This window comes from Urocampus carinirostris, chromosome 20, assembly GCF_059441175.1.
Source record: "Urocampus carinirostris isolate Australia breed hairy pipefish chromosome 20, RoL_Ucar_1.0, whole genome shotgun sequence".
NCBI lineage: Eukaryota > Metazoa > Chordata > Actinopteri > Syngnathiformes > Syngnathidae > Urocampus > Urocampus carinirostris.
In genome coordinates this window covers 9,034,688-9,047,132 of record NC_142368.1, presented here as the reverse complement: position 1 = coordinate 9,047,132, position 12,445 = coordinate 9,034,688, and the positions used below count along the sequence as shown (strand labels likewise).

The following is a 12,445-nucleotide window of genomic DNA, read 5'->3' as shown; positions in this document are numbered from 1 at the left end:
TAAACTTTAGTGAGACTTCTGCGAGATTCTGTTGGACTCTGACAAGTGCCTAGTCTGTAAATTTGCCAGTGTTTGATCCTGTTTTGTTTTTGGTCTGATCCGTTTGTTTTTGGGCATTCTTTTCTTTAAAGTGGATTTCTAATCCACTCCTGCGACCATCGATTCCCGGATCGATTGTGCGCCCTCCTCTCTCCCCAATAAAGTGTGAGTACGTCTACGCGAATGGGTCCTTGTTTTCTGTTTCCCGCTCCGCTACGTGACAGCATCAACGCTTCTTGATTTTGTTAGGAATGTCTATTCGACAAACAAATCAAGAAAATAAAGAAAAAAATTAAAATTGCCAGTACATTATAAAATGCTCTAGGTATAATTGTATTGTTCGAGTCTGTTTTAACCAGGCTATAAAAACAAGATTATAACACACTAAATACCGCCAAAACTAAATCCTAAGTAAACTCTCAGTCAACAAAGTACCGTAAATTCCGGACTATAAGCCGCTACTTTTTCCCCAAACTTTCAACCCTGCGGCTTATTCAGTGATGCGGCCAATTTATGTAATTTTTCTAACGGCCGCCAGCGGCGCTCGAGTACAAAAGGTAAGATTTAGACCGGTGGAATATATGCGCCGAGGAAGACTTCAACAAATAAATTAGCGTAGACCTATCCTCATCATGCAAATTGCAAAAAGCAAGGCACATGACGCAACTTTCAAGCTAAACGCAATCGAGCAGTCCGATAAAGAAGGAAACAGAGCTACTGCACGTGAACTTTGCGAGCGTGTTGCTAGCGTGTTTTGGAATAAGGGAGCGTGGGACGACGTCTATATGACAAAGTCTCTTTCCCATACTGAAGGAAGACCACTTTGATGACGTCAGTTATAAGGAGGAAGATGGGGACGGTTTACCGTGTTTTCTACATGTGCGGTATGTTTTTTTTTAACAGGCCCGTTTACTGTGTTGCGAGCGTGTTGCTTTGGGGCGACACCCAAGGACGTTCTCTCCAAAAGTCCCAACGGCAGGAGGCCCAGGGCAACCCAGGACACGCTGGGGAGACTATGTCTCTGGGCTGGCCTCGGAACGCCTCGGGAGGTGGCTGGGCATAGGGAAGTCTGGGCTTCCTTGTTAAGGCTGCTGCCCCTGTGACCCGACCCCGGATAAGATAAGATGAGGAAGCCAATCGGTCAACGAGCCGCAGCTGGCGCCACACGGGAGGGGCCAATTGGGCGGCGTGACAAAATTAGAGAATGGTCCTATTATGTACAGTTCACATGTACAGTATGTTTCCTTATCTTAGATTAATTTGTATTGACTCGTCAATTATTATTATCATTTTTACAAGATTAACCCTTTTTATTTAACAGTGATTTTTTTTTGTTTGATTTTTAATTAAATTAAATTTTGTTTTGTTTTTTTATTTTCTGGCTTTTTTTTACCCATATATAAATCTAACTTTTTATCATCCCGGCATTTGTCGCTTCATATCCCGTGCAACAGCTGATAAGTCATATAGTTAGTGCTCGTATTTTCTGGATTTGTGAAGAATAATACCATTCTTCTTGTTTATCTATAAGCTAAAAAAGGGTGTTATCTCTTTCGAAGGTTTATACCCAAGAGAAGAAAGCTTTGACTTGGTGAGCTCAGTAAGGAATCAATTACGGCAATAATGATGACCAAAGTTGGTATTGTTCTTCTTGACAAAAAGAAATGGTTTTAATCAGTCTTTATTTGTTCATGTATTTTTAACAGATAATGCATGAATTCATTTTGGGTCATGTGACACATTGGCAGCTTATTGCCAAACAGAATCTGTCACCCACAATTGTTTTTGTTTTGTTAACCACTCCTGGAGAGTTGCTGCATTGAACAAAGGCCAAAATGGAAATAGCACAATAGAAATTGACTAAAAATATCACTTATTATTTATTAAAAATAATTGAATGAGTTTTAGGAATTTTGTGTGATTCACCTTACAAAATGTGCTGATTATTTCGAAAAGCAACTACCGTAAATTCCGGACTATAGAGCGCACCTGATTATAAGCCGCACCCACCACATTTAAAGAGGAAACCCGATTTTGTACATACACAAGCCGCACCTGTATATAAGCCGCATGCGCCCACATTTAAACATGTAACACAAACACAAAATTAACCCAAACCCGACTTCAAGTCCCGCGATGGAAACTAAATGTCCTTCATTAAAGTCCACAGTCCAAAAATCACAGCCGGCAAAATGAACGGAAAATGATACCGGTACTTAAGGTTTGATGAAGACCTGCAGAGTCCAGGTCCCGTTGAAAGTAATCCAAGGATAAAAGTGTATATTTCCAAAGGTAAGGTTGGGAAAAATATATCAGAAGAACACATTTACTCACGCAACTCCTTTTTCTTTAACCAACTTTTTACCCCCTCTTCTTTCCTCGTCTGTCCCTCACCTTTAGCGGCCCCCACTTAAACTCGGCACCCCGCGTTTGTTCCGCCCCTCATTTTTCGTTCACCCGTGCAAAACTTATCAGAATAAGTGTCTAAAATATATACAAATAAATACATTACAAAAATATACAGTTGCAAATACATATTATACATAGGTTACACATATTTACAAAGAAAGACGGTACACCGAGAGAGTTTTCAAAGCTTTAATAATAATAATATAGCTTTGACAGGGCAGTTAATGGTAGCAACACTCGAGCGCCGCTAGCGGCCGTTAGAAAAATTACATAAATTGGCCGCATCACTGAATAAGCCGCAGGGTTGAAAGTTAGGGAAAAAAGTAGCGGCTTATAGTCCGGAATTTACGGTAAATAAATGGGGGCTCTGTTGATTAACTACGTCTGGTCCTTTTAATAGGAAAACTAAGGTTTATTTAGTCATCCAAATACTTTCTTCATTCGTATGTTCTAATTTCGATACATGTAAAGTTCCCAGTTTCCCAATTATCGGGGCAGATGGCTCGACGCGGCTTTCGTGGCCAAATCGTCCTAATCCTCAGCAGATCCTCCCAACATGACCTAATGCTCTTTATAGTGACAAGGAGACCTTTTAGGAAATCTCCTTTCTTCTGGTCCAACCAGACTTTCTTGGTGGCAAACCAGTTTGAGTTAAAATTAAATACCATACCATGCCCTTGTCATCAGTGACAGGGAATTCCATAACATGAATGTTTGGATGTCCCAAAAATTCAAGCAATTCAAGTTTACTGGTTGGGTTATATTTTACAAACACAGTCCGGCATGTGACTTATGGCCTTGAAGTATAGAGTTTCCAGTCTGTTTTGAGTGTAAACAGATGGAGGGATGCCCCTACCCTCAGTTTTTAAACATTCCTGCAATGCACATCCATACAGTATTTTGAAACATGCACAAACACTTTGCAGAAAACCAAGCAGTGCCTGGCGGAGCTGTCTCTGCTGACAGGTTGTGTAATCGACTGGGTTCCAGGTCTGGATAGCACAAATATGTAATATCCTCCTTTGGGAGTTCACCTCAGATTTGATCTCTTAAAGCTTGTAAAGATGAACTTCTCAAAACAGATACAGTGGAACCTCGGTTTTCGAACGCCTCTCAGTTTGAACAAATCGGAGTCCGACCCAAAATTTCGAGAAATTCTTGCTTCGCTGTTCGGTCAAAAAATCGGAGTTCGAACGCCGGTAATGCGTGAGTGCGTACGCTAGGGTGCGATGCTGAGCGGCGTACGGTGTTTTAGCCCCTTATTATGCCTCCCAAGAAAGTCAGTGCAAGCAGCAGAGTTGCTACAGGAGAAAAAAGAAAAGTAGTGCGTACAACTATTGCTGATCTTGCCTGCGCCTTCTGCTGACCACCACAAAGGTAAGAAATCCTATTCATAATTATTTTCTTTATCCTTTTTGTTTTTTTTTACACGTTCTTGTTAGCGTAATCTTTCGTACGGAAGATTACGATAACGCGAACGTACGATTAGCCTGGGTTAGCTTTAAGTTTATGTTAAACATTCAAGCTAAACATTCAGGGCGTTGGAACAGAGCCCAACAGTGAGGGTGTTGGAACGGAGCCCCCTTTCCAATGAACCGCTCACCACTTGTTGTGGAGACCCGGGTGCTAAATGACTTACGAACGACCTGATTTTTTTATTTTTACACGTTCATGTTAGCGTAATCTTTCGTACGGAAGATTACGATAACGCGAACGTACGATTAGCCTGGGTTAGCGTTAAGTTTACGTTAAACATTCAAGGTAAACATTCAGGGTGTTGGAACGGATTAAAATGATTTACATTATTTTTAATGGGAAAAATGATTTCGGTGATCGAACAAATCGGTTTTCGAACAGGGTTCTGGAACGGATTATGGTCGAGAACCAAGGTTCCACTACTATAGTTTACCAATCTAAATTATTTATGCAATTTTTGTATTTATTCAAACCTGAAAAGTGAAAACTTGTTTAGGACCTGAAAAAATTGTTGACGCTATTTTCTTTATCTCCATTTATGCAAAGTAGTCAAACCATAAATATAGTTTTAATGAATTATGTCTCAAGTCAAGTCACATTTATTTGTGAAGCACTTAATCACAAAAAATTCAATGGGCTGCACAGACCGCCATTGCAACATGCCCTAAACTGAAACCTCCATGAGGGCAAGAAAAAAAAAATCGTATTCAATTTCTTATTTTAGTCTTAGAAGTCGACCACAAAACAACCAATCACAGCTTTAATAAAAAAGGCAACCATTGATTAGTCATCTGTGACATTTTCTTGTTACGAAATAGGGAAAAATGTGCTAAACATTAAGTGCAATTTTTCGAATTTTAAGTTTTGTAATTTATATAATTTATATAACTTAATTTTCCAGGAAAAAAGAAAATTCATACCTAAAATAGGTAAAATGATTGCAATCTTCTAGAAAGGATAACTTTTAGTAGGGACAATTGTTCTTATTTGGAACTAAATCGTCTTCATTGTCCTTGGTAACAATGTAGAGAACATTGTTTCCAACAAGATTAGACAAGGCACTCCAGGACAAACACGTAATAAAGACGTAAGAGAAAGATTACAATGTCAGGATAAACAGGCAAAATATTTACAAGTCCAGCCTTAGTTGTTATAAAAGTGCAATGAAATGTAGTTAAATAACCTTAAATGTCATGAACCGGAACAGGATCAGGACCCAAACGCGTGACGTTTCTCACACAAGCCTTTTCTTTAATGGGAAATGGGGAGTCATGCACGTTAGGCAGCAGTCTGGAGTGAAATGATAGGAAGCCAAAGGCCGACGAGATCGATACCAATTGCCCGAGTAGATATCGGACAGAAGGGGTCGTTACCGAATAGGACAGGACAGACAGGATTAATAATGAAACAGGATATCGAAAATAAACAGAACAAATTAGACGGGAACAAAAACTGGAGAGAATAATAAACAGGCCAAAATAGACGGGAGCGAAACTGGAAACCGGTATCAAACAGGACAAAAATAAACAGAAACAATACCGGACAGGGAATATCAACAGGAAACAGGACCGAGTCAAAACCCACGTTTTGCGGGGCAGAGGTTCGTTGATGGACTGACAAAGGAAGAATGAGAGCACTGAGCATAAGTAGACGGAAAGCCAATCTGTCAATGAGCCGCAGCTGGCGCCACACGGGCAGGGCCAATTGGGCGCCATGGCAACCATGACATTTACAGCAACATAATTATCATTTTTATTGGAAAAACTAGATAAAATATTATAAAACAGCAAACATACTTAAAATAGAAAGACTCAGAATGTTTACTGGTAGAAGAAATCAATTGTGTTCAAAGGTTAAATGAATGGAGGAGTTGAGTCACAGCTAACGCAAGCATGTTGTTTGACAGCTGATAGAAACAAATGACTATAAACATTTTTTTATTTATACCTAATGGTTGTGTAATTGTTTTTTTTTTTGTTTTTTTAATGTTTTTAACCTGTGAACTGTAACAAACCCTTTCCAGGTATTTAAAACCTTTTATTTTAGTTTAACTATCCAAAGGAATCATTCACGAGGTGTGGGCACAGCCTGGCTTGACCGAAGGTTACAGAGCGTTTTGGACATTCCTCGTTGTCGTGTAAAAAATTCACCCGTCAGGCTGCTGACTGGGGAAAGGTGGGTATTGTCATCAGCTAAAGCACATGTGTCAAACTCCCGGCCCGTGGGCCACGTCCGGCCCGCCGTGTAATCATATCCGGCCCGCAAGACCATTTTACATTATTGTTGTTAATGGCCCGTCAATATGAACAACGCCGTCTCATCCCTGGACATCATATTCTGACGTTTTAGTCACTATACCTATACCAGGGTTCGGGAACCTATGGCTCGCGAGCCATATGTGGCACTTTCTATGAGTACCTATGGCTCAGAGACAAATTGAATTGCATGCAAATATTCTCCATCTCGTTCAAAACTTGAACCATTTATCCTGTTCAGATACACGCAAAGCCAAACCAAAGCTGAATAACAAATCAGTACTTTTCAGAAAATATAGGGCACATTTTCACTACGATTTACAGTCAAGGTGTCACAAAAAAAAAACTCATTTTGGCTGTACAACGCTAAAGAATCCTTTATATAAAATCTCACTATATAATCTGTGTTCAGTGTTCAGATACTTTTTGATGAATCCACGGAACAAATTGTAAATATGCCAAAACACCGGAAGAGAACTTAAAGTTATTTGATTGGGTGGGTGGGCGTTATGGGTGGAGCTATGCAAAAAGTGCAAGCACTCCCTCCCATTTCTCACCCTACTCCATCTGCGCCAAAGGTAAGCACATCAGGCTCCCTGTACTCAGAATGTTGTGACATTTTTACAAAATAATTTGTGTAGCATTTTCATTTTTCTACTTTTGACAGGAGATATATTAAGGAGAGCAAAATCTTATGGGATATTTAAGTTTTTTTTTTAATATATACATTGACATAAGAGCAAAGGAATTTGAATGTTATTTTAATGTTAGGTTGTTTAAGTTAAGTTCTAAGTTGTATAATTTGACCAGATATTTTTATTTACAGCAAAATAATAAATACTGTATAAGTGATTTAAGGTTTAAATTGAAAATTCTTGTCTGTTTTTATTCATATTTATGTTCCAAAAACATTCAGTTTAAGTGTGTTCAATAAATGTTTATCCTGGTTGGTCCGCGACCTTAAGTGTGTTTTGAATTTTGGCCCCTTGTGCAATTGAGTTTGACATCCCTGAGCTAAAGAATAATGAAGAAAATGGGGCAGAGATGGAACGTCCACAGAAAGTTTCTACACAGCATCGTTGCTGGTTTGTAAGCACTAATTAAGGCCGTGTTTGTGTGTCAGAGGCGTTTATGACCTTAATTCCTACTCTGAACTGAAAACAAGGGCAATTTGAGAAGTATCTCATTCTAACTTAAATGTCTTCCACGATCTCATATTTAGATCAATCTTGGAGATTATTCTGTTATATTGTATTTGTAAAGCATCTTGGAGCAAAGCCTCTTCAGTTAGACTTGGACATTTTATTTATCAACTGTAAGTGACTTTTAAAGATTGCTAAGGGTTCAAATATCTCTTCTATTCTCCACACTATAAAGTCCACCGGATTATGAGGCGAACTTCCAAAAAATGGTCTTTTGTCATATATTTTTCATACATAAGGTGAACTGGACTATAAGGCACACAGAATTAATACTACGGTAGAAGTGACTGCAGTTTTTTGTGTGTAAGTGTACCATAGTGTATCACAAAAAATATTTTACAAATAATAAGAGCAGAATTCAACACACTTTACCCTATGCCAGGGGTCAGTACCCTTTTTGACCCAAAGATCATAAAAGCAAAAAAATGTTTTAAAAATAAATTGAAAGAGCCACATCACATATTTTCAGACAAAATTGAAAAACTGCCAATCACGCTCTCTAGACAAAAGCTAATTCTTCAGCACATTTTATTTCACTGTGTTTTAAGTTAAGAGTGTTGAGGCAATTTCTTTCCATGAAATTTGTCCTTAATAACGGTTTCAAAACAATGTGCATGCAAAGTTCTTTTGTAAAAATGTCACAAATTACTGCAAACGATAAGCATATCGTCATATTCACTTTCAGTGTACCTGTAGACTGCACTGAGCGAGAGAGAGAAGGAAGTGCATTGCGCCGTGTGCAGGGATCCGTCCACCTGTACTGCTCACCCAATCAAAGTCGTTTACCAGCGTTTTTATTTATCAGTTTAAATGGTTTCTTATCAAACTTCTGCATTAAGTTGCTTCGGCTTTATATGGACCAAAGTCGGGATGAAATCACTTGACTTTGGCCACAGAGAGATGTGCAATAGTTACGTTTTATTTCGGAGCCATACGTACTCATGAAAAGAGCCATATATGGCTCCTGAGCCATAGGTAGATAGATAGATAGATAGATATAGATAGATACTTTATTCATCCCCGCAGGGAAATTCACATTTCCAGCAGCATCCCTTCGCTGAGAACAATACAATAATAAAGCAAAAGGAATACAATATACAAATACCCAATGTGACGTGCTAATACCCACTGTAGCGTGTTGTATAGAGTACTTAAATAGTGCTACATAAAATACACACTGCAATAAAAGTACAGTAATATGCAATGTAGGGGGTGTGGTTTAATGTGGGCCTTTACTCCGCCGGGTGGAGTTAAAGAGCCTAATGGCATGAGGAAGAAAAGATCTCCTCAGTCTGTCCGTGGTACAAGACAGTGACAGCAGTCTGTCGCTGAAGCTGCTCTTCTGTCTAGAGATAATGCTGTGTAGTGGATGTGATGAATTGTCCATGATTGACCGCAGCTTTTTCAGTGCCCGTCTCTCAGCTACTGTTGTCAGGCTGTCGAGCTCTGTGCCCACAACAAGGTTCCCTACCCCTGCCCTATGCCCTGCCTACCATTTGCTACTGGTGACACACAACAAAATATGTGCATATGAGATGACTTCCTGATTGGATTATCTTATTTTATAGTTGTAAATTTGTCTTGGATGTGAGTATATACTATAAGGAGAATATCTACATGAGGGAAAAATTGAGCGTCCCGCCCATTAAACCAGGCTGAAACAAGACAGATCGAGGGTTGTATGTGGCTAGATGAGCGACGTAGGATTATTCAGCTGTCGAAGAACATCGCAATTCCTAATCTCAATTTATAAGTCACGCAGTAAAGCTGCATGGAGTAACATCAAATGAGTAACAAAATGTTATTTAATAACGCTGCAAAGTACGGTTAAGTCAAGTTTGGGTGTGTCTTCATCAGGGTTGGGTAGGGTTACTTTAACTTGATTACTTTCAATTACTTTTGGATTACTCCAATACCAAAAATGCTAATAAAAGACAAAAGAAACTAAATATGAATAAAAAGACTAAATTTTGCCCAGGCTTGGGGAGTAACAGAATACATGGAACGGCAAAAATGATGTTGGCAAGCTGTTTGGATTTATTTTCATTTTATGTTAGTTTTGCCGGAGATCAAAGAGATCAAAGCCAGGAGAGAAAGCTTACCACGAGTTGTGAGTCATCATTTTATTCATATTTTGTTTCTTTTGTCTTTTATTACCATATTTGGTATTGGAGTAATCCAAAAGTAATTGAAAGTAATCAAGTTAAAGTAACTCTACCCAACCCTGGTCTTCATCTAATCGAAGTTTTGTTTTCTTCTTACCGTATGAAGCTGGTCTTCCCTGTGGAATACTGGCCAACCAGAAGAACCATGGGTTTGTTGTCAAAGTCTGCATCTTCCAGCGCCGGCGAGTGGAACTCGTGGAATTTGTAGCTCTCCTCCAGCGGCAGCAGCTTGGTCTTGTAGAGTTTCTTAAGTCCATCGCTGACTGTCTGGAAAACCTCGGGCTCCTTCTTCCTGCGGTCATCGCCTCCCAGCCAGCTAAACATTATGGTTGCACTTGAGCTTCTTTATGTTGCTGCCGATTGCTTCTAGTGGTCTGCTGGTTCAAAATCTTAAGAAGAGCACAGAAGGTGGACAGTGTCTTTAGACATGAACCATGTTTTAAAAATAAAGCATATTGTTAACCTCATACGAAAATAGCATAACTGAAAATAATTGGTTTTCGAGAGAAAGGCTAATAACTGTTACATTTTGAAAACAATAGTTGCACTTACTCTTGAAATCAGATATTAATGAGTATTGATATCACATAAAGTGTTTGTCGAAACAATTGCTAAATAAAGAATCATCAATTTTCGGAAAAAAGGTTAAAAAAAAATAAAACAATTTGAAAACAATTGTTCCGCTTATTTACTCGTATTCTTTGAATTAGTATTGATACCACATAATTGTCAGGAACCGGAATAGGACCCAAATGCGTGACGTTTCACACAAGCCTTTTATTTTACGGAAAATGGGGAGTCATGCATGTTAGGCAGCAGTCTGGCGTGGAAAGACAGGAAGCCAGAGACCGACGAGATCGATTCCAATAGTCCGAGTAGATATCGGACAGAAGGGGTCGTTACCAAACAGGACAGGACAGACAGGATTGATAATGAAACAGGATATCGAAAATAAACAGGACAAATTAGACGGAAACGAAAACTGGAGAGAATAATAAACACGACAAAATTAGACGGGAACAAAACTGGAAACCGATATCAAACAGGACAAAAATAAACAGGAACAATACCGGACAGGAAGTACCAACAGGAACAGGACCGAGTCGAAACCCACGTCTTCCGGGGCAGAAATTCATTGACGGACTGACAAAGAAAAAATGAGAGCACTGAGCTTAAAAACACGGAAAGCCAATCTGTCAATGAGCCGCAGCTGGCCCCACACGGGCGGGCCCAATTGGGCGCCATGGTAACCGTGACAATAATGAGTTTCCCGAAACAATCGTTAATTAGCGAATGCAGTTATCAGTTTATGAGAAAAAGGCTAAAAACTGTTAAAATTTGTAAACGATACTTGCACATAATTAGTCTTAGTCTTTGAAATCACCAATTAATTAGTAGTAATAGCACATACCGAGTTTGCCGAAAAAAATCACTAAATGGCAAATAAATATTATAAAAACAATTTTCCGTGCGATGGCATCCTTACCGTTTAACGCAGGGGTCTTAAGAAAAGTTGAGGTCCCCTCGGACCTTTTCTGAAAATAGCTCACCAGTGCTGGGTCATTGTGATTTTCTAATGGATTTTTTTTAGGAGTGAATAACTTTTTAGCCTACTTCCAATAATTAACCCAGTAATAACATAGTAACAAGTGTTATTTTAGAAATGCATATCAAACTAGGTTCCATTTGCGCTGATTAGTAACAAAAAAATTGAAAAAGGTTGGAAATCCCCTGGTTTACAGATTTGTCATGCAATAATGGCATGCACAACAAAAATACTGGATTTCAAAAATATGTTGTACTGTATACGATAAAAGGCATTACAGAACGTCAGTGCGACAATTATCGCATACTAGGTAAGCAGTTCAGACCATTATTGCATATGATGGAATCTAGAATGCTAATAATTCCAATATAAAGTTAAAAATTATGAATAACTAAGCTTCCTACCTTCCATGCGTGAAACAAATAAATTAAGGAGGAAAAAGTCAGTAGTGCCATTTTCGCATGAGGTCAACGATATAGATGTCAAACGTCAGCCACAGATGACTATTTAAATGATAAATATATGTTACATAATTGAAAGTACATCACTGGGTGTAATATTTGGAGAGAAATTAAAATAAATACCTAAGTTGTCAAGATGTGTTAATTACAGACGACGCGCTAATTGCATTCTCTTCATCCGGGTCCTTCAAAGCTCCCGATGTTCCAAAAGGGTTTGAAAATACTCACTTGAAACGATTTGATATGATATTATACACAAAATAAAATATATAAATATATTTCTATTGTCTTAACACAATATTGCCGCTAAGGGTTGGTGGGCGAGAACGGGACTCCCATCAATGATGCACTGAGGGGCCGCTGCACTGTCCGCCGCAGTTATCCTTCCTTCCACCGCCGTTAGCTGTCAAAACACGAAAATTTCTCGTTTGAGTTCAAAAAATGAGGATTAAGAGTAACACTCAAGTGATTCGTAGAAGTATGAGGCGAGGCGGTTTTTCTCTCGACCCCCCCTCCGTAGTTTGTATTTAAATGCCGACTCGCCTGGAAACCCGAGCCCACCGGAAGTGGCAGACAGGCGGTGTCTTGTCCCCGCCCAGGGATGCGGCAGCCGGAGCCGAGAAGTGGTGCGCCCTCTACAGGATATAAGGAAAACAGCTTCGTCTGGAAAACTGCCTTCGCAAGTCAGTCATTGTGAGGTATGATTGATTAAAGATTTGATTGATTTTAGAACTATTTATTTCGTCACTCGCCATATAATAACACACACAAAAAATTCAATTGACATTCCCGTGGTAAACAAAAGAAACAACGACAAAAAATGCTAATGAAAAATAAAATTAAAAGGTGAGGTGTTTATACATCGAGTAGAAGCTCTGTAATAGGCTTCCAT

General features: G+C 39.1%; 1 protein-coding gene across 1 annotated transcript in view; it reads right to left on the bottom strand.

Annotated features, from left to right (window-relative positions):
* Positions 1 to 12,129, bottom strand: part of ehd3 (EH-domain containing 3) — a 37,933-nt gene extending 25,804 nt beyond the window's left edge. Inside the window, exons 1-2 of the mRNA XM_088324609.1 lie at positions 11,677 to 12,129; positions 9,644 to 9,935 (exon numbers count right to left, since the gene is read on the bottom strand). Of these exons, the coding sequence (XP_088180735.1) occupies positions 9,644 to 9,870 (227 nt within the window). The 5' untranslated portion in view covers positions 9,871 to 9,935; positions 11,677 to 12,129. The remainder of the gene's footprint in view (positions 1 to 9,643; positions 9,936 to 11,676) is intronic.
* Between the last annotated feature and the right edge of the window lie 316 nt (positions 12,130 to 12,445).